The sequence below is a fragment of the Agelaius tricolor genome, unplaced genomic scaffold, assembly GCF_023055355.1.
Source record: "Agelaius tricolor isolate 1412-34295 unplaced genomic scaffold, bAgeTri1.0.p SCAF_16, whole genome shotgun sequence".
NCBI classification, from domain to species: Eukaryota; Metazoa; Chordata; class Aves; order Passeriformes; family Icteridae; genus Agelaius; species Agelaius tricolor.
The window spans coordinates 16,031,689-16,059,605 of NW_027269276.1; the positions used below are offsets into that span (position 1 = coordinate 16,031,689).

At 43.4% G+C, this 27,917-nt stretch overlaps 1 protein-coding gene across 3 annotated transcripts in view; it reads left to right on the top strand.

Moving 5' to 3' along the window:
* TMEM266 (transmembrane protein 266) overlaps window positions 1-27,917 on the top strand; it is an 84,718-nt gene that overhangs the window by 54,345 nt on the left and 2,456 nt on the right. For all 3 annotated transcript variants that reach the window (XM_071441767.1, XM_071441769.1, XM_071441768.1), the window contains 5 exons: window positions 422-478; window positions 2,205-2,343; window positions 3,787-3,902; window positions 11,895-12,081; window positions 21,748-21,798. In XM_071441767.1, the coding sequence (XP_071297868.1) occupies window positions 422-478; window positions 2,205-2,343; window positions 3,787-3,902; window positions 11,895-12,081; window positions 21,748-21,798 (550 nt within the window). The remainder of the gene's footprint in view (window positions 1-421; window positions 479-2,204; window positions 2,344-3,786; window positions 3,903-11,894; window positions 12,082-21,747; window positions 21,799-27,917) is intronic.

Genomic DNA, 27,917 nt, shown 5'->3' on the forward strand with positions numbered 1-27,917 from the left:
TTAGAAAATCAGTAAGCACTGGCATATCAAAGATGGCCAGAAAAGAGAATTTTCCCCCATTCTGACTGAGGGAGCCCCATGGTGGATCTTACATAGGCTTGGGTCAGGAGGCTGGGGAGGGTTGGTAATCTAAATCACACAAATCTGAAAGCAACATTTTAGGAAGATGGAAAGACTGATGAGCATTTGAACTTGGAACTTGTTTGTGGAGGTTTTGCTAAGTCAATATACTGGTTGGGAAGCAATATCTGCTTTTTAAATATAGAAGTTTAGCCATTTCTAGAACCTGATTATTATTTAGAAGAAATGTATAATTCTTAAATAAGACAAAAATTATTCCCTAAATAGGTAAAGGACTAAATGTTTGTCTAAGACTGCAATAACATTCATAATCTTTTTTCCCCCTAATCTATTTTACTAGACTATTTTGAGGATTGTGGTCCTTGGCATATGGGATTACATTGAAAACAAAATAGAGGTAAGCTCTCTCTCTTGGTACTGTTCTCCAGGCAGCCCCAGTAAGACCATGAAGAACTGCTTTAGATGGCTTTGTTATTAACCTGTGCAATACAGTATCTTTTAAGGCAGATAAATACACATATTCTTTTCATTATGTGCATTATCAATAGCTGAGTGCTGCAGTCCCTTTTTCTGTGAGAGACTCAGAAGGTTGCAATATTTGAAAATATTTTATGAAGGGAGGGATTTTGGTCTTCTTGCTCTTTGTGTGACTTTTGTTGTTAGAGCTGTGCTGGTCTGACAATACTGCTACCCTGAAATGTAAAAATTGTCACCTGAGTTTTATATCCCCATTGCCATAATTGAGTTGAAATTAGTTGAGTTAGTGGAAGAATTGCATGTAGTTTCCTGGTAGTAAATACTAGTTTGGCAAAACTTCCATTTTTATTGTGAAATTGTTTTGATAAACACTGTTATTAATGCTTCAAATTAAAAATTATGTAGAATGTATATACTCTTGTAGAGAAAGAAAAGGAAATTCGTGTGTAATAAATAATACATAATCCTGATTTGAGCAGAAATCTGGAGATCAGGAAAATTAAAAGCTCTTTCTTGATACTACCTCATAAACCACTACTGTGCAGGAAGAACCAGAAGACAATCTGGGTGGTTTTGGAGCATAATCAGTATAGAGACTTGCATATTTTGTAATGAAGTTGTAAACATTTTAATTTGTTTTGCTAAAAAAAATAAATGAAACTTAAATAGTTGATTCAGGGTTTCTTATTACTGAGGCTAAATGGAGCAGTTTCTGAGAATTCATCTTGGTAATTTGCAATAGTGATATTTTTTACTGCCCATTGAGTGGCTGCAGTAAGTATTTCTTTTCAATACACTGAATTGTTATACACAGTTCTGAATATGTAGTTCTCACAAAAATCTGTGCCCTGCCTCTTTATGCACAGTGGGCCTTGGCAGCAGGGGAGGCTTTCAGCAGGAATGAGAACGTGGTGCTCTGTTCTGCTCTGCTGGGCCAGTGTGGGACAGGCACAGCACTGCTGCCACTGTGCCCTGGAACACATTTGCTGGCTCATTTCTGTCTAATGCTTTGCACAATTGCTTGTTCTGATCTAATCCCAGTGCAGCCAGTGTCACATGAATCATTCAGAGCAGTCCCAACTGTCAGACTCCTCACAAGCTCCTGCCCCAGGGAAGTGAGAGCAGGCAGCCTTTCTGTCGGGGTGCACAGCCCTCCCCACACGTGTGGTGTAGCCAGGACGTGGCCAAGAGCCATCAAATCTCTTGGCTCCATCTTTTTCTACTTGTCTTCTTGATCTCTTCATTTAGACAGTAAGATCTGTGGGCAGGGACTGCCTTTTCTTTAGATGACATTATGCCAAGTAACAGGTAATAAATACCAGTGATGATAAAACTCTTTGGCTGCAATAACATTTAGACTATCACTTCACCTTGGGGATTTTGGCCAGTATTTCCAAATACCTTTCTCTCCCCCCTCCCTTCCACCACAGTTTATCTCTCCTCACCTCATAAAAAGCACTGAGGAATTCTGTTGTGCTACCCAAAAAGGATGCAGCCTTTCTGTGGCTTGGCCACCTCTCATCCCCCTTTCAAAAAGGTACATAATTGCATTTCTTTTGGACAAAGAGAGACTCCTTCCAGATTTCCAAGAGGAATGGCAGGGATATGATTTTAAGGAAAGGTTTTAAAAGCTGATTTCTCTCCAGGTGTTTGATGGTGCTGTCATAATCTTGTCCTTGGCACCAATGGTGGCCTCAACAGTGGCCAACGGCCCCAGCAGCCCGTGGGATGCCATCAGCCTTATCATCACTCTGAGGATATGGAGAGTGAAGAGGATCATTGATGGTGAGTGGGGACTCACTTGTGACTGCAACATCACCTGCCAGGCTGGAGAAAAGAGGTTTAAAAATACAGAAAGATTGCTTGCTACCACTGGTCCTGTCATTTGTCCTTTCTCTTGCATTTTGCTAGCACTGAACAGAAGAGAGTTATGACTCCCATGGAGGAGAGTAGGTCTGGAGATCATGGCTCTATCTCCTGCTCTCTAGGAGCCTTTATAATTTATTGATTTGTTTTCCTGTTAGGCAGCTTCCTATCCCCTGTCCTGTAAAGTAAATGTCCTTACCTGCTTTATGTCTCTTGCCACCAGTTGTCATTCCTGATTCTGCACAATAATTGATTCTCTGCTTTGCTGATATTTGCTGCACCCTCCTCATAACCATACAGCCAGCTCTGTCTTGGGACTTTCTTTTCTCAGTTTTTGTCAGTAAATAAGTTTTATGTGGGATTCCAGGAGGATTTTCTTGCCCTGGGGGTTCCCAGCAGGAGTTGCTCTCTGCATGCTGTACATCCTGGAAATAAAGTGCCTATTGGTGGTGTTTTGCAGAAACCTCTGTGGGGATTTGCCAGGGGAGATGAAAAGTCTCCAGCAAGTCAAGGTTGCAGAGAGCAGAGTCTGGACTTTAGTGTAGATTACTGTGTGCTCAGCAGCTTCAGGCAGCTTAGGGAAAAGAAATAAATGAATGGCCATTTTGCTCATGTGTGAAAAATCAGAGTTAAGTTGTTATTTTGGTTTTAAATGCCCAGGAAACTTCGTATTCAGAGTTCAGAAGAGGTCAGAGCCCTCTGATTGAAGCATAAAACAAAATTGCAGGATTTTGTGTAGCTTCAGAAAACATTAATTGCAGTATGTATTGACCAGCTTTCCTGATCAGTGTGAGTTTGCCATAGTTAAGTCAGGAGCAAAATTTCTAGAGGCATTCAGAAAATGTACTGAAAACTGGGCTGTAGCTTGAAAAGCCATAGAAGATAAATGCCCTTTTTGTTTCTTCAAAATATCTTTCTTGGTCTGCTGTGTTCATTAAGAACTGATGCCTTACCACAAAGTCTAGGAACTAAATGGTTAGGGCTGTGGAATAGTTCTTTTCCTGAGGGAACTGTGCTGTTAAGGTTTAGAGGGAATGAGACCGACTCTAAAGAGAAAATCCTCCTATCCAGTATTCAGGAAATCTGTGGTAAACCCTGGGGAAGAGCTGTACTAGTATGGAATCTGGGAAGAGCAGGCAGCGTGCATTTCAGTTCAGCCAGGCAGATGGAGGTCTGACCCTGCATTTCCTATGATAGAAATCCTTCCCTGAAAAATGTACTCTAGTGCTGCTTCTATTGGAAATACTCTGGTTCTCTAGATGCATGGGAAAGGGATGATGTTCTTTGGCCTGTAAAGGTTTTCTTCCTGATAAAAAACCAAATCACAGCTGGGTTGTTTTAAGTGTTATTTGTGTTTTCCAGCCTATGTCCTTCCAGTGAAAGTGGAGATGGAGATGATGATTCAGCAATATGAGAAGGCAAAAGTTATTCAAGATGAGCAGCTGGAAAGACTAACCCAGATCTGCCAAGAACAAGGGGTAAAGTTCAGTTCTGTCTTTATTTACACATATCTTGCCAAGGCAAGTCAAACAGCTCATGTACTTTGCTGCAGGCTGAGCTTTGAGAAGTACCACTGGGACTTGTGCTGGGGGTGACAGGTCTCAGTGCTAAGGAAGCTTTAGCTGCAGCCAGGATATTGTCAGCATGGTATTTGTCAAACAGCAGTCAGCTGCCTCTGCTGCTGGGCTTGTGTTTTCAGAGGTGAGGAAAACAAATGTGAGCAGCAGAAAATAAATGGTTCCAGTATGTCATTTGTTAAATGAGAATAGCTAGCTTGACATAGTACTAACATACAAAAGCCATTGCTGGAGACTGCAGCTAGCATTCCCAGGAAAAGGATGTGCAGTTTAAAGAAATGAATTTCCCTGCTTTAAATGCAAGAGGCGGCTTCCCTGTAGGTCAGTCAGAGACTCCTGGCAAGCTCAAAATGTTGCAGTAGAAGCTTCTAGTTCCTGGAAGCAAGTCAAGATTTAAGACTCTTCCCAGGCCCCCAAATGTTCAGTGATTCAGTCTAGAGGTAAGGGAAGGTGAAGTTTGAAATATCTCAAGTGAATATATTTTACATGAAAAAGGTGTAAAACCATTTTTGGGGCAATGAGCCAGGAGTTTTTGCCATTTGTCTTATGCAAATGAGTTCTTGACTAACTTGCTTTAAAGTAGAAAGCAGGGATGGATGTTGAGGCTTGGGATAAGTGAGTGTTGAGGTGACCATCAGACCACAACAGGATGATCCCCAGGTGATTTACTTCTTGTTTCAGTGGAAGGGGAACTATGACAAATAGTCCAAATAAATCCTGGAGATTTCTAGCTTCAACTACCATTCCTGGCTTGTGGCAGGTACTTTTGAAATACAAAACCATCAATATTTGGGTCCCCAAACGTATTTTAAGTTTAGGTCCAGATCTCCTGGATGTCAGCCTAGGGTTCTGCAATGAACTGCTGCTGGTGGTGAGTTGCTTTGTCTGTGTGATACATTAGGGAGAGCTATAGACACTGTGTCATTTCATAATGCTGCTTTTGAGTCACTCATATTAACCATAACAAGTTCTAAACCTAAGGTTGGCTTCTGCCAAAAATTAGTAAGTGCCAACTGTGTTGTCTTGGGTGGCAAAACTGCTGCCCTCTTCATAACACCTTTGCACAATGATACTTGGTGATTTGGGTTCTGTCAAGGTTGTGGAATTGCCAGGTAAATGGTATATACCCCATTTTACCAGGGAGAGAAATCAGTGATTTCTTGAGTCCCAGTGCAGTATTTTGTCTGTCAGACCATATTAAAGGTCTTGACAATCATGAATTGTAAAACATTGGTTTTTAGGAACTTTACTATACAGCCAGATAACACTCTCAATCTCTGAACAATTTTTGATGTTATAGTTTCATAGTCTGATCCCAGCTGGGGTTCAGGAGCAGCTCTTGCTGCTCTTCATTCTGAGCCAGGTACTCCTGAATGTCTGACCAGAATCACCCTAAATCTGAGCTCTGATGGTCACAACCTGCACAGCAAACAAAGAAATGCTGCACTGGGAGAGGAGTCAATCTGAGAAAACAGAGCAGGTTCTCTTGCAGCTTTCAAGTGTCATCTGCTATGGAAAAATACAGTCTATAGAAAGATGACAGCATGCTAAATCCCTCTTACTGGCCTGACCTGCTGCCAAACAACTGTCTCAGCTGTATAATATCAGGTAAATGTACTAATTTGCTGCAGTTAGTAACATAAGACATTGACAGGAGTACTGCATCCTTTATTTGTAAATTATTAGCTTCATAATTCAGTCAAGAAAAAGTTGTCAGCATTATAATATTCCCATTAACATGCTGTTGTGTACAGCATCTGATGGGGAAAATGGCTCCTAATGGTATTTAATGTCTAAATTTCTGCCAGGTTTTTGCTTTTTCGTTTGATCATCTTTCCTGAGCTTTCCAAAGGATTGCTGGTTCCTGGTGTTTCCCTGTGCTTGTCTGTTGGGGGAAGGTTTGCCTGCAGAAGGCTGTGCCAGAGCAGAGCAGCAGCCAGGAGGGTTCCAGGCTGCCCTGTGCCAGCAGTGCCAGGGCAGGGGGTGCTGGGGCAGACAGGTCACCCTGGTTCCCTGCAGCCCAGCAGGGACTCACCCTGGGCTGCACCTTTGTCACCACACTGGCATTAATAATTGCATTTATTCAGTAGTTACAGGTGGGGCTGAGAACATTCCTGCTGGAAAGGTTTCCCAGCACTTCCTTTGCTGAGTGTTTGGTTTCTTACTGCTTTGCTGCTCCTCAGGCAATTGGGGTTAGAATTCTCAGGGTCTGGCTTATTCTGTAGAAGAAATGATCTTGAAAGTTTCAAGCAAAGTATTAATTATTTTTAGAGGAATTGGGAAAAATAGTTAGCCTGTTTTGCTTGGGATTTAAAACAAAAATAATTGGTGGCTGGTTTTCTGAGAAGTCCCATGCTGATTTGAAGATGGTGCTTAATGCTAGGCAGACAAAACCAGGATTTCTGTTTTAAAAATTAAAAACAGGAAAGATACAACTTCCCTTCATCTTTTTGAATTCTCTTTCTTTTGTCAGTTGTGGGTTTTTTGACCAGTGGTGGTGTATCACAGCTATAAAGTACATTTCCATTCCTGACTGACATTGGAGATCTACTTTTGCAAACGTGTTGCTCTTTCCACATGTTGCTTTTTGGCTAGCTGTACATCTGAAAAACAGAACATATTTATAAATGAAACTTGCACAGACCACCACTTTGTTCTCTGTAGTACCCCACTGCAGCTGTTTGAATAGTTTGCTTTTTATTTATTCTCCATTGGCCAAAAGAAGAAGTTATTAAACAGGAATGGAACACGAGGGATTTCTAAAAATGAGTAAAGGTAAAAGGAAAAGTCTCACTGCAGTCACTGTCAAGAATATGCAGAGTATATTGCTGATGGTTTTGCTTTATTGGAATAACTTAAATTGCAAAACAAAGTTCTAAAGTTTCATTACCTACAAATTCCAGTCAGAGAAGATTGCTCTTTTTCTCTGGAATCACCTGTAAAGGAATTTCCATTTGTGATAAAGGATGTACTTACCTGATCTTTTCTGCTCAGCTTTCAGAAGAGTCATCCAGCTGAACACAGCCCAGCCAGGAGTATGTGCTTATCCTTGTAACACCAGAGCTCCTTTTCTGTCAGTTCCTGCAGAACTGGGGTTTTCAGCATTCTTACCAGTGCAGCAACTATGGGAGCTGTAATTTCTTTTTTTATCTTGGAGTATAATTTGTGCAACAGCTGCCAGTTTAATGACAGGGCTATTTAGCTGGTAAAATTACCTATCAGAGAAATAACGTATGCTATCCTCTCACAATAATTTTAATTTATTTCTAACTACCAGTCATTTTCTTGGTGGATGGAAGGCAGCCAAGGTCATCCTGTGTTTTATTCTACACATAAATCATTAGTTTGCAACTGTCTCCTGATTTTTATTGTTACCAACAATGGCTAAACTAATGGAAATAAACATTGGATTGTATCCCAGTGGTAGATGAGTTTTAGGGCAGGGCATTCTGTACAGACAGCACTAATAGAATTGAGCAAAGTTATTGCTCCTGCATTAGACACAAGTAAGCTTCTGGCTAAAATGTTCATTGATCTCTCAGAAACTGTGTCAGTCCTAGTCTGTTGTTAGACCATTAAAGGGGAATACTCCATGATTCACTGCTAAGTCTCTTTTCAAGACTTACATGTGTATTATAAAATATCAGCTAGGATGGGTGGCCCACTTAATAAAACCAGGCATGTGAGAGGAGGTGTTATCTAGAGCTCCAGGTAGGTCTGTCAATTGACCTGCTTACAAATAATCACCTAAGGCATCATTAGAGTGAGGAGGTGCTCAGGAGTGCCCCATAATTATTTCTGGTTTGTTTCCTGACAAAATACTGCCAGGCTTGTGCTGCAAGAGGACGTGTAACAGATTTTGAAAATGCTAAGTTTAAATTTCCCACTGATGAATTTTCTCTTCATGCCAGACAATCTAGTTACTCATTCTTCTGTAAAGTGTTCTGTATCTCCCTTTTTCTTGGTAATAAGTGTATTTTCACATCAGCCACATTTATTGCACCTTTGTTGCTGTCTCCAGCTCCATTGTGCTGGGTGTACCCAGACAGTTCTCAGAGGTGCACGGTGACAGTACACAAGCATGGCATGTGCAAACTTCCTGTGAAATCCAAGAACAAAACATTTCCATTGTGAGAATGGGCAAGCACTGCAGCATCTTGCCAGGGAGGTGGTGCTGTGTACACACAGCCTGCAGATAGGCAGAATTTGAGAGGACAGGCTTTCAGCAACCTGAGCTAAATGGAGCTGCTTTAAGCAAGGTGTTGGATTAGATGGCCCTCCCAGTTCCATTGCAGTTTTGATTATGCTGGGATTCTATGAAGTTTTCAAAAATACTTTTTCCATTACAGACTGTGTTGGAACTTAGTGGTGAATACCCACCAGAAGCTACCAAAGTAGGTGTAGTTAAGGAACATGAATGTCCTGCATGTCAGGAGGTGCTTTACCTTTGTCTCCTTGGTCACAAGTTATCTTCTACATGAGAGCATTTCTTTGCTCACTGGCTCTCTTTGAGATTTGCAAGGTTCTTCCACAGAACTGATATCTATGAGTTAATTTAAGCAAATCAAAGCATGTGTTGAAGTTTATATGCCTTTTTTTTTGTCATCTGATGATATGTACAGTGTGCTCCTGCCCTACAGGCTGAGGAGAGCATGGTGTACCTGAAGCACAGACCATGGTTTCCTCAGTCCAGCTGTGCTGCTCCAGGTCTCTGCTCAGATCGCTACATCAGCTCCTACTGCAAAAAGAAATTAGACATGTTACCTTGGCCCAGAATTTTACCTTAAAAAGACTGTTACACATACCTCCTAATGATTTATTTTAGCTGCTCTGGACTGCCTGAATGCATCAGAGCAATCTCATTAGCTCTTGTACACATTCGAACTGCTTGAGGTCAGTGTGCAATATAATCTCCAGTAGATAGAAGCACCTACAGCCCAACTTAATTTGCTCATGCAGCCTCTCGCTGCATTTCACCTGTAAGGAACACGCCCTTAGAATTAACCTTTGCCTTAGGGGCTCCTGGATTCCAGCACCTGCAGGATCCTGGGATAATGCTCAGGAAACAATTCCTACCCAACCAATTCTCTCTGTAGATCCCTTATGAACAAAAACTTTTTCTCATTTGTGACAGAGGTCATTGGTACCCAGATTCCTGTCTGTGACAGGGTAACACCGGCACCCAGATTTGGTATCTGTGAGAGGGTGATACTGGCACCCAGATTTGGTATCTGTGAGAGGGTGACACCAGTGCCCAGTTCAGTGCCTGTGACAGGGTGACACTGGCACCCAGATTTGGTATCTATGAGACGGTGACTCCAGTGCCCAGTTCAGTGCCTGCGACACCAGTGCCTCAGTCCGGTGGCTGTGACAGGGTGACCCTGGAGCCCAGTTCGGTCCCCGTGCCCGCTGTGCCCGCGGTTGGTGGCGCGGCTGCAGTTCCCGCTGCGCTCGGCAGGTGGCAGCAGCGCCGCGCGGCGGGCCCGCGTCCCCGGGTCAGAGCCGAGCGCGGCCCTCACGGGTGTGCCCGGAACCGCGGCCGGCCCTGCGGGCTGAGGGCTGGCAGTACCCTGGCAGTACCCTGGCAATAACGTGGCAATAACCTGGCAGTACCCTGGCAGTAACCTGGCAGTACCCTGGCAATACCCTGGCAGTACCCTGGCAGTACCCTGTGCTGTTTGGAAACGCTCACTCTGTCCCAGGAGCTGTGAGTACACCGGCGTCTGGGCTCTCCCCGTTTCTCCTTCACACCTGTATAACGCACTGAGGCGTTCAGGTTCTGATTGTTACAATGCTCAGCAAACCTTGTAAATGCCGAAGCTCCTTGAATTGGATCTGATGCAGACATAGTTTTTGAGCTGACTTTCAGCTAGTTCTGTCTGTCTGTGTTAAAAAACACCTGCCAAATTTTTTGTCTTGCATGAAAAAAGGAAAGCGTACCATATCTCTAGGCCAGAATTAAGCATTTCAATGACAGTTATTTCTTTTTCTGACACATGTAGATGTTTTTGGGAGGTGAAATGTAGAAAAACAGAAATTATGTTTAAGCTAGACAACATGAAAAAAATTACCAAATTTCTTTTTTGGCTAATTTGTTTGAGTGCATTTCTTCCATTAAACCAAAGGAGTGTCTGAAAGGGTATCTTTCTCTCTTTAAAGGTGGAATGTAAGGTATTCCTTGTGATTCCTTGTTTTGTTCAAGTAAAGGATAAAACCTGAAATTCCCAATGTTCATATTGGCACAAGCACCTTGAGCTTCAGGATGCTTCAGGCTGGCTGGGAACAGAGTTAGCAGTGCCAGTTCTTCCTAGCAATAGGTTACCACAATAACAAGAATCTGCCATGGAGGCTTCATTGCAGGAAATCAGAGAGCAGGGCAGGATTTTGACATTTGCTGATTCCACCTGACTCCTGACTGCCACTGCCAGAAGATCTTTGGTTAAAAGCAGTGAGCACTTGCAGCCAGCTGTTGGCAGCTGGATTGCAGATGGAGGAAAAGCTGTGTGCTTTGTTAGAGCCCTGGATTAGCTGCTTTAATGGGATCTGGAAAGCTTGAGCTGCCCTTTGGCTTTCTAGATTTGAGTTTTGCAATAGGCCTTCTAGTCAGTGTAGTTCCTTCCCAGCTGCTCTGGAAAGCAGATAGTGTCCAGGTGTGTCAAACTGGAATCCCTTTTCCTTTCCTGAACCTGTGGAAATTCTGTCTGGTTTCCCCTCCCCAGTGTTTGCACCACATCTGACTGCAGGGGAACAAATGGGGTGTGGTGATGGCTTCCAAAATCTGCCAGTGAAGCAGATCTGAGTCACATCTGAGGCTGAGGCACAGCCAGGTGCACTCAGCCAGGGCTGTTCCACAGCAGTTTTCCAGCATGGAGGTGCCAGTTCCATGTGTGCTGTGGCACTGCTGTGTCCTCCTGCTCTGCCGTGGCTCTGCAGGCCCTGAGCCAGGGGAGGCTCAGCAATGCCACATTTGAGTGTTTGCCTGTTACCTCATTTGTGTTTCCCTCTCCAGCTCTAGAATTAGACATGACTTGGTCACTGCTGTACTACTGATTTTAAAGAGTTACTCTTTTAAAGAGAAACTCTTCCTTGCAGCCCCACAGCTGTGCTGTGTGGCACAGGGAGTTTTTTCCTGCTTGTATAAGGGTTTAAAGGGTCTCTGCAGCCTCTCAAAACAAACTGGTTTTCTTCTTGCATTGTAGAAGATACTGGCCATCAAAAACGAAATCTGCTGTACACCTCAGTCAAATTGTACCTGGTAGCTTCTTGTTTTCAGGTGTCTGCTTTATAACACCAGTCATGAGAAAATCCTCTTGTGGCTGCAGTAGTTCTTTAACATGTTTGAGAGGAATGGCCAGAAAAGTGGCAACCTTCCCCAGGGTTTTCTGCACACTGCTGAGTACAGAAGATTTCAAGTCAGGAGAGGGACTGTAGGGAGAGGACTGTAGTATCCTCCCCTTGTCTGATTAGTGAGGGAGGACCATTCTGGGTGCTGCTCAGAGAACCTCCCCTCCACTGGAAGCCTCATTACAAAGTCTGGTTATGGATATTTGTCATGAACCTAACTCCCTAAACGCCTCTTAAAAGTGGTCTCTTGCTATAAAGGTTACATGAGGTTTGCAGTAAGAATTGTTAAAATTGTCCAAAATACCTTCAGGACACAGCTGTGCAGAACAGGAGCAGCACGAGGCAGTCACTGTCTTTGGATATGTGAGCAATGGTCTGGCTCACCTTGGCTCTGGGAGAGCTTGGACTCATGTCCTGGCTCGACCCCAGTGTTTGTTTTACCAGACCTGCAGTGTTCAGGGATGAGTAACAGGTCCCCAGCTGTAGCATTTCAGCTTCTGGCTGTGCTGACATGACAGACATGGTTTGTGGTGTTGTTTTTTCCTCTAGTTTGAAATCAGGCAGCTGAGGGCGCACCTTGCTCAGCAGGACTTGGACCTGGCTGCAGAGAGAGAGGCTGCCCTGCAGGTCCCACACGTGCTGAACAAGCAGAGCAGCAAGAGGTACAAGGTGGTGGCCACCGAGGACTCGGACGACGAAGGCACCGAGAACATCTCTGAGCTGCGACCTGCACGAGGTGAGAGCACAGCTGAGCCTGCACAGGGGGATCCCCCTGAACCCCTTCACTCCTGCAGGGATTCATTGCTGCATCTGCTCTCAAGTGGCAGGAGCTGTTGTATTTGGGAGAGGGTTCTAAACAGAGCCAAAGAAATGGCTGCGATGCACCTTCCCAGTGTCCTCATGGTCACATCCATCAAACGCTGGAGGAGCAGCAGCCAAATGAAAGTTGGCCAAAGGATAATCACTCACAGGTAAAAGCAAGGATATTGGTAAGAACATTGAAAACAGTTTAGTCTTTGGCCACTTGCCTTTCTGTGGTTTGGAGAGGACTCCTGCATCAGCTGTGGAGCTTGCCTTGCCTGGAGGCTGTGCTCTCAGCAGTTCCCTAAAGCTGCCAGTGTTGGGCAGGGCAGCACTGGTGCCAGGCAAGGAGGGAAGGGCAGTGTGGGCATCCTGCTTGCATGTCTGAGTGCCACAGGGCCGTGGTGAGAGCACTCTGCTGCCCAGGGTGTCTGTTGGGCAGCTCTGTGCTTCAGGGATAACAGCACTTACATCTGCTTGGATCACATTCTATTATCTAAGTGCTGGACCTGATTTTTTTTCTGGAAAAGACAAAGCTCCTTTCCTGTGATTCATCAGCCCTTCTCCTGCTTTAATGTAATATTCCAGAGGAGACAACACTTTCTGCCTTAGTGCTGTGTTAGTATTCCTTGGGCATCTTAGCTTAATTATTGTGGATCTGTTGGAATACAAAGTTTGCACAGTATCTCTATGTTGGTCAAACTCTTTAGAATTGAAGGCACAGATACTTTAAAAGCTGTTAGACATTTTCAAATTATAATCCTTTCCTTTCTCTACAGAATAGTGAAAGCATGTAGAAAATTGTTTTGTTTTTTTCCACTTTATAATATCTAAGCACTAACTACAGTAAAGCCATTAATTATTCCTGATATGAAATTGTATTTAAAAGCAGACAGTTGAACAGACTGACCCCTAAAATGCATTTCCCTCTTTTTTGTAGTATTTCAGAGGTTTCCCCAGTGGATAGATTATAATTTATGCATGTGTTCCTTGCGGGTTACGTTTGGAGTTGAAGAGTGTTGTGCACACTGTAAGGAGGTTTGCTGAAATTTTAGTGCTGTGGAGGTTGGTCTAAAAATTCTTCTGTTCAAGGTATTCCTTCCAACATCCAGGTTAACAGAATTACTCATTATTCATGGCTTCCTGTAAAATGCTGCCCACACTTGCAACAAAGTAAACTCCCAATCTTCAGGATTGATTTCTGCACTTAGGTTACATGATTAGAGGGATTTGTGCTTTTCACTGATAAAAAAGACATTGAGCAAATAAGAAAACATGGATTGCTTTACTTATTGGGTCAGGTGCAGTTATGTTATATTTAAACATTTATACTGAATTTGCAGAATAAATTTCCAGTTCCTGGAGATCATCTAAAAGTACCAGAGGTAATGTTTCTTGTGCCCTGTATTATATATTGCATACAAAGTCTTTGTAGATGCCTTGAGTGCTTGTTTTCAGAACCTAAATTAGGGTGACAGTATTTGAACAAGTAGTTTCTGTGGAATGAGGCAGGACCTGGACAGGAGAAATTCCCTGTGTTCTGCAGCAGTCTGGGATAGTCTGGCATCCCTTGGGGCCCAGGTCAGAGTGCCTGAGACACCCCAGAGCAGCAATGGTGTTCAGAGTGCACAGCCCAGGGCACAGGCAGTCCAGGCAGAGGATTTCACACGGCATCTGGGATTATTTTGCAGTGCTGGCTCAGGGATTGCTGCTGTGTAACTTGGGAATCTCAGCTCACAGCTGGAGAAGGCAGTAAGGATCCTGGGCCAGCCCTGCCTCATTGTTCTCCCTCCCCACCTCGACTGGGGCTTTTCTTCTCCAGCTCTCTGGCACCAGCCTTTATTCCCAGTGATGGGCTGGCAGTGGCTGCAGCAGCTTCCACCATGCTCCCTTTGCCATGCTGCCAGTATCTGCTCATTCTGCACCCTCCTGAGCAGTGCAGGTGTCAGCCAGAGCTGCCTGTGCTGTGCCAGGGGGCAGCAGGGCATGGCTGAAGGTGCCTCCATGTCCTCTGGGTGGGATCTCCCACCTCCCCATCTGCTGGGGCATGTGAAATATCAGAGATGAGGCTGTGCAGAGCACAGGCTGACAAGACAATTCCTGTACTCTCCTGCAGTCACACTGGCTGTGCTGCCTTCAGGGCTTCCCACACCACTTGCTGTGCCTGGAGCTTCAGCCACCAATGTTTTAACCTTTGGGTCAAGGGTTATATTTTGCAAGTTACCCTCCCTGTGTGTCAGACCACATTAGGGATTGCTTTGCAACCCTTTTCTCTAAGCTGTGTTGTTCATCCTTAAAGATTCCAGAGTGAGGGCTGCAGCTAATCATCCTGAGTGCCCCTTGGCACTTGTGAGCTCTGGAACATACCTGCCATGGCTGCTGCCCTGCTAGGGAGAGGAGAAATGAGGGACCAGGTCACCTCACTGTGGAGAGGGAGGCAGCAGTTCAAAGCCACCATTCAGCTGTTTGGCAGAACACGCTCTGATGTGCTGTTCTTTTATGCTCTGGCAGAACATTAGCCCTACATACAACACCTGAGGCTGGGGGATGGAATGGAATGCCTGTGTTTTTGCCAAATGAAACTTTGTCAGCCTTCAAAAAAATCACTGTCTTCAGAGAGCTCTGAATTCTGCCAAACCAGCAAGCTTGAGTTGGCTAGAGAACATACTGCATGAGAAAATGGGATATTCCATCTCAGGCTAATCTTATTTCCCCCATCTGTATTGAACAATGGAAACATTCAGTGCAGAATTCTTCACCATGAAGGGCTGATGGAATGAGAAGGCATTGAGACTTTTTACTCATTTCCCTACCTGGAAGTTTTATGGGACAGTGCATAAGTTAAAGCTCCTCAGGGGCAGCTGTAGCTTGTCTCTGGTATTTACACAGGATTTTGTGCAACCATTTACCACAGCATTCAGTAAAGTCAGTCAGGTAACCCCAGTATCACATGGTACGTGCAGCACCTCTGCAAATTTGTGTAAGGATACACAGTGACCTGCCCCAGGAGAGCTCTGTGTGGCTGGCTGATTTGGGAGTTTTCAATTCCATGTTTTCACCCAGATTTTCCTGCAGCAGATCTCCTGCTCTTTGTATTTAAAGTGCCTTAATTGCAGGCACAAGACTGGGAGAAGCAAGCGCTCTGGTCAGATGGACAGTGGGCTCTGAAGGAGTCCCTTAACTCCCCAGCTTACATTTCATGCCTCCTCCTCAAGGCCAGTCCTGTGCTCATTCTGGGAACCATGGCCTGGTTGCTGCCTCCCACTTCTGTCTCCACAGGGCAGTTCACCAGGAGACCTCCTGACACAGCAGGAATAACACTGTGGGCAATGTATGGATATATGGTATTTCCTAATTAATATGGTAAAGAAGCAGGAATATTTTTCACCTTTAATTTACTTTGAATTGAGGTTTTAATTCTCTTGCCAAGAATTTTATCTCCAGACCAGACAAATGTGAAGGCTGAAAGAGCTTTCAGCCTGCAGGTCAAAGGGTACCAGTATCAACAGCAGGAAACAAACAGACCCCAGAGAAGGGCAGGGCTGGAGGAGCTGCAAACCAGGGCAGAGCTCTGACATTGGCTGCACTCTCAGAGCACTTCAGCTCTGTTTGTGAAGAGCTTGGGCTGAAAGCTGCTGCCTGTGAGTGCACAGCAGCATCGCTAATGATGTTCAGGAGCATTGTGGTCAGCCTTTCCCTGAGAGCAGGGAAATACCCTGAGTGCTCCTTTCTTCTTCCCAGAGATGGTTGCCATTTCACATAATGGCAAATATCATCCTATCTATTAATCTCTAAATTATAAAGGAAGTTCTAAATGATAAAGCAGTTCTTACCCCATACAGTAAGTAACTGGTCATGGTGAGAATAACAGCTAATGTTTTCTTCCTCTGCACAAATCATTTTTAGTGTTTGGTATACAAAGTTCCAGGCTTCAGGGAATGCCAGGTTCACAGTGCCCCCTCTAGCCATTAATACTTCCTTCCAAAATTTATTATTCTTTAATCTGTCCCATAACATATGAATTAGAGTCCCTAGTGGAAATTCCTCATTTTCCTGCATATATCATTTTGGTTTTTGAAATTCTACAGTACTGCCATATTGTAAGATTAACATACCACCCTTCTACTCCTTGGAGCAAGAACCGGAACTTCGCATCGCCAAAAACCTTTTTTCACTGTTCTGAGTCAAATTTCCATTTTTATGGGGTTAGCAGTAAGTCTTTTGCTTTGGGGGACTGCTGCAATTTATGATCATGCTTTAAAGAAAAGTAAAGCTTGCCCTCCCTGTAGGTACCCCCTATTTTGTAAGTGAAGAAAGTAGGATATTGGGAGGAGAGCATGAAAACTTGTGGAGCTTCAGAGGGCTTCCCTTAGCATTATTCATAAGCTGTCTGAGAAGGCAAAGCAGGGCACTGGGAAGGATTTTGTCAGTTGTTCCTCTCAAGGCAGTCTATGCTGGTTGGATGCTTTTAAACTCTGAGCCAGTTCCTTTGGTGATCATCTGTTACTGCTCTAAAAGAACCCTGTTAGTGCAAAACAATAGATAAAAAATAATTTATGGTTATTTTCAAATGCTGAAATGTATCTACTTTGAAGTCTACTCCTGGAAGTGGAGTATCTAAGTGCACACCACTTCAGCTTGACTTCTCTCTAGGTGCCTCTTCCAGGCTTTGTGGTTCTCTGTGCACTGACCAGCCAGGCAGGAACCAAAGGAATTAAACCTTGAGCAACACTTAGAGAAATGTGTGTGCAGTTAGTGGAGTCAGGCTCTTGTATTTCACAGTCACCAAATGGGTGGGGTGGAAACTGCTCACTCCCAGAAGGGGTGAGCCTGCAGTCACGGCTGTGAGGGTGAAGTTGTCTCTCATCATTAGTGTGAAGAGGTGTGAAGACATTGCTGACAGGTAGAGGAGCACAGAACTGGAATGCTTTGCACTGTCCAAGCAGGCAGCCTTTCAGAGGGATCCCTTTCATGAGCAGATGGTGCTCCCCTGACAGCAGTGCTTGCTCTGCCCTCTGCTGCCCTGCCAGACGCCTGCTTCTCAAGTGTTACAAGCCTTTTCCTAATTCTCAGATTACATTTATTTGTTGCCAGTTTATAACAGTTTGTTCTTGAATCCTTTTGCTTATTTTTTTCTTACCTTGATGATTGTTTTGGTGGCAGCCATATTCTTCCTTAGCTTTGTATTGCAGACTTGGCCAATGTTGCTGTTTCATAGAGACAAACACAGGTTCCTCTGAGTTTGCTTCAGGCTGACTGTACTGAGCCAGCTCAGATGTGGCTCTGCTGATCCATACTCAGGGAACAAGGTTGGGAAGAGCACTGGGAGTCCCCCAGGCCATGCTGTGCCCCCCTGAGACAGAGCTGTGCTGCATCCCAGCCCTGCTCCAGCCAGCTCACAGTGCCCTTGCTGCATCATCTGCTCAAGTGAGGCCCAAAGTCCCCCATTTGTTGTCAGGATTCTGGGTTTCTATCCCAGCAGCATCTGCTGATAATGGAGCCTGTAGCATATCCCAGGTTTCCTTCTGCACAATGACTTTGACCACAGAATGATTTCTTACTTAGAACCAGGCTGAAGCTGTGGCTCTGTTTTCTCTGCAAGCTGACTTTACAGTTGCTCTCAAGATGGAATATCCATGTGCCCAGGCATCCATCCAGCCTCTGCAGGGACTGGATGTGTGTGTGAATTGAACAGTGGTGTGACTACTGCAGCTTGCAGTAATGTAGCAATCTGTCTTAAACCAAAGGCAGGGGAAGTCTCCTGGAAAGTGCCAGCTGGCTGCTCTTGGTTCCTGTTGAAACAGATGAAAGATCTGTTTCTTTAGAAACCTCCTAGTAAAGACTCTTTTCTGGGAGGAAGTTGGGGTGAGACATTACTCTGAGGACTCACTTTCTCAGTGGGAGGCTGCACAGCAGAAAAAAGAACCTTCCAGTTCAGAAAATTCAGCTTGGAGAGACAGAAGGCAGTACAACCAATGGCAATAAAAATATGAAATAGAATACTCTAATCATGAAATATTTCTAAATAAAACCCCCTTCTTAAGGCCTTTTCTTGTATGCAGGGGAGTTGCAGATCACTCATGAAGGCATTGATGAAACAATTAAAGATCACTGTTGAGGCATTACAGAACTGAAAGAGCTCTGCCTTGGGTGGAATGTCATTGATATATTTCACCAAATTTATGAGGTTTTTATGGGGCTGAGAGAGAGAGAGATTGCAATGTTGTCTCTTGGGTCAGATGAGATTATATGGCACTGTACTCTAAGTAGTTTAGTACTCCCTGAGCCATTGCAGTGTGTGTTTGGAGTCCTGCAGGAAAAGAACAAGCAGATAACTTGGAAACCTTCATCAGACAAAATCCAGTGCTTGTCAGGCAGATCCTGACTGAGAGCCACACGTTTTTTCAATAACTGGGATTTGGGCAGCAGGCAGGGCTGTGCTTACAGTGCAGGGGAGGCTGGGTTTGTGTGAGATGGGGCAGAGTCTGAGCAGCCTTGCAGCCAGACATTCCCTCCTGGGGGTGGGGGTTCTGCTGCTGCTGGAGTCAGCCCCACTGTCCCTTTGTGGTGTCTGCTGCCTCCCCCTTGGAGCTGTCAGCCCCCACTGCTTGAGCAAACTCTGCTGTGGGCTGCACAGAGCAGCCTGCTCTGCTCCTTCCTTCTTCCCCTGCTCTGCAGAACTCTCAGCTGAATCCCTCCCCAGGCTCTCACTGCCTCCATGCTCCCCCTCTGCAGGAGGGTTGTAGATAAATCCTTGTTCACCACAGGTTTTCACATGGGGAAAGCTGCCACACTCTTCCTTCTCAGCTCACACCTTCTGGAACTTCCTCACATTGGAGGAGATAGATTTATTTCTAGGAAAGGAGAAAAATTAAATCTGGATCCTGGAAATTCCAAGGTGGTAGAAATAAAATAAAATTTTTAAAAGAAGGATTTTAAAAAACCCCATGGAAATTGTGAAAATTAAGTACTTCTTAAGACAACTTCCTTTCTGCAGCTGAAACTGGACTAGATTGACAGCAGAAAAACTGTGTAGAGTGTAAATAATGCAAGTGCTCAGCCCCTTGTGTAAAAGCTGGTGTTCCCTGCTTGCTCCTACAAACCCCCTGCGTGCCACCAGCTGATCCTGATCCCATGGGAGCCCCACTCCGAGCAGGGATTTCATCTGGGAACCCCCACAATCCCTTCAGCAGTGTTCTGTGGTGCTGTGCACAACTGTGGCTTTGGGGCTACATTTTATATGCACAGATGGGTGCTTTCACTTGGGTATTTGTTGCATTATTTTGAACTTCTTTTTTCAGCAATGTAGAATATAATGGGAGATAACTGGAATTGTTCATAACCTTCAATGTCCAAAGCAGCTGAGACTCCCATGACTCAGATGAGTTTGTTAATTGTCAGTTTGCTTTAATGTAATGATTCAGAAACTTAATCTGTTGTTGAAATATTTATTCTGCTGCTGTTATTCCATTACTCTTCATTGGTGTTTATTGTAAGAAACTACTTAAGGTTGAATATATGTATTTTATATTTACATACACATGCATGCACAGATATATTTATACATATATTTTTAATGTATAGCTAAGTAGATCAGCAGTGGTGAGCAATAAGATTAATAAAGCCATCACAAAATAACATTAAAGTAGGCAGCTGGGGGCTCCCCAGTGTTGTGTGCCAGTGCTCACACACAGGGCCAGGCCAGGCCAGCTCAGAGGGAGCAGGGGCAGGGCATTTCTGGAGCTCCTCTCCTGGTGTTTGGCAGTGCCCACTGCTGCCATGCAGAGCAGCCTGGTTCTCTGCTGGCTTGGCTTGCACACAGCTGCTGTCTTTGGGAGCAGTGCCCTGGGACATCCTGTCAGCAGAGTGTGCAGTCCCAAGGAAGCCTTGGTTTGAGCATTGTCTTTGAGACACAAAAAGCAGGTGAGTGACTTCTCCAAGCATTTCCTCTCTTTGATGCAAAGTGTCTTGGCTTTTGGAGAGACTGTACTGGGAGCACCCAAGTACAAGTGTGCTGTTTTCATTTGTGTGCTTAGAACTGGACTCCAAGATGCTGAAAGTGCCCTGCCAGAAGTGCAGCTCCAGAGGCATTCTCTGAACCAGAACCCGTGTCTGTAGCTGGCAGATTTGGTGGCACTGAGAGTATCAATTATGCACGACTGAAATGAAGTGTATTTTAGTAGCAGATAGCTGAAAAGCCTTGCAATGTACTCCTAATTCAGTGGCATTGCCCTGAGCTACTCTGAGGCCTCTTTTTTAAACTCAGACATTAGCACAAAGCACACCTCTGACTGCAGGCATTTAAAGATCAACAAGGGCCGAAAAAGCTTTTAAGATCCAATGAAACCAGGAAAACAACGACATTTCCTTTCAGTGTCAGGTTAGATTGCCTTCTTATGAGTGCAGCTATTTCAGGTACAGAGTGCTTGGTGGTTTGGGTCTTGTTGTGTGAGGAGAGTGTTCCCCAGAAAACATCTGTTTCTTTCACCTGCAAACCGCAATGTGCTGTGATGAGGCAGGACTGTAGCCACAGAGACCCAGGGGATGAAGGAAATCTGGCTCAAAGGGATGAGCACGGCTTTCTGAAACATGGTATCAAAAAGAGCACTTAAAAGGAGAGAGTGCTTTTAGAGCACAGATACACCACAAATTGGGCAGGTCAGGTTGCCTGGAAGCCTGAGTTGTCTGGGCCTGCTGATACTGTTTCTTAGCAGCACTGTTTGCCTTCAGAACAAGAGAACTTTATGGTTTTTTCCACAATGGTAAAATGTTCTGCTTTTCCATAAGATAACAGTAAACCCCCTGTCATCTGTAGCATCTCAAATCTGTACATGCAATGGAGCTGTTGTTTTCCATTCTGTGGTCACATCTTCATTTTTAACTCGCTGCTGAAGTTCAGGTGTAGCTCTCATGCATGTACTACAGGTTCAGTATTACACCCTTGATTAGTAAAACTATTTATAGTAGGTTTTAAGCCAACAGATAGTTGTTGGCTTAATATTATGTTGTATACTTATATGCATGTTATATACACCAAAATAACTCTTCATTCATGGAAAAGAAGTGACATTATATTAGAAGGTAGGGAATGGCACATTAAAATCAAACATGGTGCCTCCTTTTCTCCTGTGGGGAAGGAGGTGACTTGGGGATGTCAGTGTGCAGCAGCAATGGCTCTGTCTGTGCTGGTGCCCTTGGTTCAGCCTGTCAGGATAAATCCAGGTTTATCTGTGTGCCCTGGCTGGGATGGGAGGCCCCTGCAGACCAGGGAAAGGCCAGTGTTGTGTTTGTTTGCACAGAGTGAGGGGAAATGGCCAGCTCTGTGTCAGCCTCTGGAAAGATCACAGAGCACCTTTCCTTTGGAGCCCAAAGTGCCTCATTCCCAGGCTGGTGCTGCAGAGGACTGTGACAAAGGATAATCCAGTCCTTGTGCTGGCTGCAGCCACAGCGTGGATGGGGTGTGATGCACACAGGCCTTGTAGCCTAAAATCCAGAGCAGGTGGCTCTGGGCATGCAGGGAGAGGAAAGCTTTCTGTGGGGTGGGATTCAGCCATGTAATGAAATAAATGCTCTTCTAAGGGCTGCTTTTCTGTTCTTTCAGAGGATGACATGAATAATTACATCAGTCGATACTACAACGAGCCCAGCAGTGGTGAGTGTTGCTTACAAACACAAACATGAGTGGTATGTTTGCATTGCATTGTGTGCTGTAAACCAGGTGAGACTGGGCAGTGCTGTAGATCTGTCCTGGAAATGGAACCCACCACGGAGTCTTTTGGTTTGGTCCATGGAAGTGTGTGCCAACAGTCATTCTCTGAAAGGCCCAAGTTTGCTCTTGCAAACTTGTGTATTTAACTCAGGATAGTTGGGAGATCTGGGAGGGGTTAATTCCCTGTAGCTGGGCTGTCCAGCTCACAGAGCACTTCAAATGGATCTGAGAATGAACAGTAGGGACAAAATAAATGAAGAGAAAAGAAGTGGGGAGACAGCTTAGCCCAGCACCACGCTGGGAACCTTTCAGAAAGGTTAAACGGAATGGTGGGAAACCTCAGCGGCTGGGCCTGACCCGAGGGCAGCCTTCAAATGGATGTTCCTGGCAGGAGTCCTGCTGGCAGGGGGGGTCTGCACAGCCCTGCTGGGCAGCACAGGGGGCTCTGCCCATGCTGGGGGCTCTGCCTGGGCTGGGGGCTCTGCACAGCCCTGCTGGGCAGCACAGGGGGCTCTGCCCATACTGGGGGCTCTGCACAGCCCTGCTGGGCAGCACAAGGGGCTCTGCCTGTGCTGGGGGCTCTGCACAGCCCTGCTGGGCAGCACAGGGGGCTCTGCCCATGCTGGGGGCTCTGCACAGCCCTGCTGGGCAGCACAGGGGGCTCTGCACAGCCCTGCTGGGCAGCACAGGGGGCTCTGCCCGTGCTGGGGGCTCTGCACAGCCCCTGCCCTGCCCAGCCCAGCTGGGGCTGGCTGTGGTCTGGCTGCTGGCAGGGGGGGCTGAGGAAGGCAGACTCTGACAGGTGGGAGTGTGCACACCCCCCTTATGAATATAACATTTTGTATATATATTAAAAACGTGTGTGGTTAAATATAATGTGTTATAACTGTGTATCTCCACATACACATCCCCATATGTATCATACAGGGTTATAGGAAAGAAAACAATGTGTGTGTGCCTGCATATGCATGTACAGAGAATATACACAAGGTGTGTGTGTGTATATATACATAAGTAGAGTATATTACATACTTTATATATAGTATGCATACATAGTGAAATATAGGCATATATAGATCTATTTCTCTATATAAGGATATGCCTAGTATATATATAATGTATGTGTATGCATATAAATCTATACTGTATTCTATATATCCATATATATAGATATACATATCTGTATGCACACACAAACCCAGATACATATACATGGATAAAAATGTAAGTAAACATACATGTTTTTACATGTATGTATATAACGTATCATAAATGTCTCTCCAAACATACACACATCCCCATATGGGTATTATGTAAGCAGATTTATACACATATGAAGGTATTTTTGATTTTGTGTCTACATATAGGTGGAGCTTTATCTAAATATAAAGATGTGGGAAAGACTCTGTCTCTGTACATACTGAGATATTTTATTAGAATGCATCCATTAAATGTAGAAAGGAGTGTGAGAGGTGGTCAGAATATATGTGTATATATTATAGAAATACATGTGTATATATTACAGGAACGAAAATATCTCTCTGTATAATGTATTGTATATCTTTAATCCTGTATATAAATGGAAATAGATTCATATGGAACTGAGGCTACATAAATACTAACCAGAAGGGAGTGTGAGTGTCTGGTTGTACGCCCAGCTGGCATTCAGTGGGATCCAGGCAGGCTGGAGAGGGGGGCTCCTGAACACTCCCAGTGCTCAGCAGGGTGAAGGGGAAGCCTGGCCCTGTCCCTGGGCACTCCCCAGCACGAGCCATGGCTGGGGATCAAGAGCAGCCCTGAGGAAAGGACCTGGAGATGCCTGCCCTGCTCTGCCCCACCTACAGAGCTGGCCCCGACAGGATCAGCATCAGCTCAGCCCCACCTGCAGCACTGCCCCCAGCAGGATCAGCATCAGCAGGACGTGGAGCTGCTGCAGCGAGTTCGAGGAGGCCCCGGAGCTGCCCTGGGCCAGGCTGGCAGCACTGAGGGGACGAGGCCCTGGCACAGCCCTGTGGCAGTGCCCAGGGTCAGGCTGAGCACCCTGGGATGGTGACGGTGTCCCTGCCATGGCAGGGGTGGCACTGGGTGGGCTGGGAGGCACCATTTGGTGACTCTATGAGCACATGGATATTGTATTGAATACCTACACTCTATCACTGGGCAGATAGATGTGCTTGCTGAGGATGGCCTCTGTGTGTGTTCATAGATCAGGATATGTGCATATGAATATGGCTGCAGTATGGTCCCATGTATTTAAAGATCTGTAAAGGCATTTGTACATGTTTGTGTCTATAGATTTCTGTTTTATATGCATTACATTTATATGTGTGTGCATATGGAGCTGTAATGTATGATGTATCTCTAGCCACATGCATACATGCAGAGCTGTGTGCTTGGATGGGACTGTGTAGTCTGTATATACATACATGCAGTCTGTACACAGTCCATATAAAGGTACTTGCAGTGTGGCATATATGTCTATCCCATATATATGGGGATAGATGCATATTTATACATGTGTGAGAGAAACTGTATATTCATATTTTATATATCTTAGGTCATATAGGGGGTGTGAATGGCTATATACATATATTTTTAATATGTACCATACATGTGACATAAATATGGATCCGTCTTTGTGTATCAAGTATATATATTATATTATTAATTATATCCCCATATATATAAATTCCCCACATAGACACAAAGGGGAAAAAAGTGTCCACATATTTTATTTTAAAACATAATTATATCTGTTTTAGAAGTGTGTATAAGACTGTCTGCATATACATCTCTTTTTAATCTATTTTATGCATGTTATTATATCTTATATATAAAAATATACTTGTTTTTCTATAATTATATAGGCACATAGAATTTTATGTATAGGCTTATCCTATATCTGTATAAATGTATAGATGCTATTTATGCATATATATGCAGACAGATACAAAGACAGGCAAAGATCTGTGTACTACTTTAGTACTTTGTATATGTATAAATATAAGTAAAGATACATACATAGATACAGGGAGACATATGTGGGAGAGCCTGTTTAAATATGTATATGGTTTATACATTAGAAAGGACATGAGTGTATATATAGAAACATATGTATTATATAGAATATGTGTACATATGTAGATATATTATGAAGGGGAAACATTGAGAAACACATGCATAGAGATATTCCCTCTAGAAGTATGGATGTCTATATATAAAGCTGTGTATATGGGTATATAAAGTCTGTACATGTGTGTGTGTGAGAGACAAAGCCTTTGAATCCATAGACACATGAATTATATAGAGAGCTATTTAAAAAATGTACACACGTGCATATAGAGGTATAAAGTATTGGTTTTATTTGTGTCTATCCCTCCACACACATCCCCAAGCTCTACAGGACTACGTATAAAAATGGATGAATCTATACATAGGTGTAGGGTATGTAAAAAGGGAAAGGTGTGAGACCATTTCTGTGCAAATGCATATATACATTATGTGTATATGTGTGTGTGTGTTCACATACAGCAATGATGTATTTCATGTTTGTATCCCTGTATATATACATTCCACATATGTGTATGTAAGCATTACAGATGTATATATTGTATCCTATGTATGGGGTAGATACACACATATATTCCCCCAGCTCTGTGGATAAATGAATATATAAATTTGGGGGGGACACCCTGTATATACCTATGTATTTTATTTTGTGTGTATGTGTATACAGAGAGATATATACACAGGTTTATAGATGTGTTTATATACTGTGTTTATATACACAGTACCGTTTATAGATGTATATCCCCCTACTATACATTGAGAGACATTAAAAGGGGGAGGTAATAGAATTTTACATGTATAATATGTATCATTGGTGTTAAGTATAATGTACAATATATGTATATCCTTAGAGCTGCAGTCACTGTGTATGTACACACAAATTTATAGGTGTGTATAGGTATGTGTGTATGAACATACACTTACAGATGTGGGGATTTGTGTTCTAGGTAAGGAGAGCACAGGGAGTACTGTGTGTTCCATGTACCAGAAGTCCATATGCATGTATGCTGTATTTTACAGGGGACTCTTCATCCATGTACACACTGCCTGTATGTCTACAGAATGATTGTGTGCAAGAGACTCTGTGTGTTGTCTATATATATATGTACATGTGTATATATATATATACACATATATATGTATATATATGTATATATATATATATGTAGTGAGCAGGTATATATAGGCATATCCTATTTATTTACAGATGTATGTGTATATATACACAGGTCCCTTGATATTAACCCCCATTACAAAAATAGCAATAAAGATATATCTAAGTTCTCACATAAAGTTACAATGTATTTTTAATATATATTTGTATATAAATACATGCATCTTATAAATAAATATACACAGAGAGGTGGGATCTTTGTTATTTAGTAATAAATAATTCTATATATTTAAGGTGTGAGTTATGTATTAGAGTGTATATGTGTGTGTATATACACATGTGTGTGTATGTAAAATACTCTGTATGGAGCTCATGTATGCACATACTGCCCATATCTGTCTGGAGATATCTAAGGATTATGTGTATAAAAAGGGAGAGGGGGAGACAGACTGTATGTGTGTAGCAGTGTGTCCTACAGCACATGTATGATGTGCATGTATGTACAGGTGTACAGCACTGTTGATGTTTGTGGATTTCCCTCTGTACCTCTGAATTCCTGTGTCGCTCTCTAACACGGTGTGTGTCTGTACACACATCTCACTGGGCTGTGGGCAGCTCCTGTTACAGGGAACGTGTGTGTCTGGGTGTGCAGGTGTGGCTGCAGTGCATATCCTGATCTGTACACTGTCCCTGTATGTACACACAGTGACAAGCCTGTGCATTTCTGCACAAAGGTCAGGCTGTGCAGCTGCCAGTGACAACTGGATGGAATTAAAGAGGGGACTACACAGTGCATCTGTAAAATGGCTGCATAGCATAGGAATGATGTATTGTTATGGGGGGACCCTGCTCTACAGTGTGTGTGCATGTATATGCAGTCTATTATCATGTATATTTATATTTATAAATAGTATATTTTATATATCTATATATATATATATAGTGTATAATATATATATAATACACACAGTCCCCATATCTCCATGGAGAAGTCTATGCAGGTGTATGTTATAAGGATTTAAACTGGGGCAGGCCCATCTATGTAGGTGCATATTGTATTACACATAGATGTATATCCCTATGTACACATCCCCATAATAAATTTTGCTGTCTGTAAAAGGGTGTTTGTATATAATTTAAAACATAATATGAAGGTTGGAGGTGTCATGTAGAGCTATACATGTGTTACATGTATATCTTATCTTATTTGATACATGTTAGATATATGTTCCTGTATATACATTCCAGATTTTTATAGACACACCATAAGACATAAATAGTCATACACAAAGGTAAGTATACATGTGTGTAATTGTATACATTCTATTTAAAGTGTAACAATTACATTTTCAAAGGGGGACAACAACTGTTCTACAGCTAGTACCTCTATATGTTTTTATTTATCTGTGCCTCGATGTACACACACACAGACACACAGCGATGTATGCAGAAAATGTACATATGTATGTATAGGTCTAATGTATTACATATAGGGCTTGTGTGTGTGTATATATATATGTGTGTGTGTGTGTGTGTGTATATATATATATATGTATATGTATATGTGTGTGTGTGTGTGTGTGTGTGTGTGCGCACAGATACAGCTCTTCCCCCTATCTGTATGCTTTATATATAAAGATTAGGTATGTATAAAATTAAGTGGGTGAGACTGTGTAGATACACCTCTGTATTATATATGTGTGTGTCTGTACATGGTTAGAGAAAGGTATGTGGTATTATATATTGATATGTATGTCTAGATCCCCATAACATACTTGGAAAGCTGTAAAAAGATACATGGGTGTATATTTATTTATTTATTTATTTACTTATTTACATAGATGTACATATCAAAAGACTAAAAGGGGGAGGAGATGTT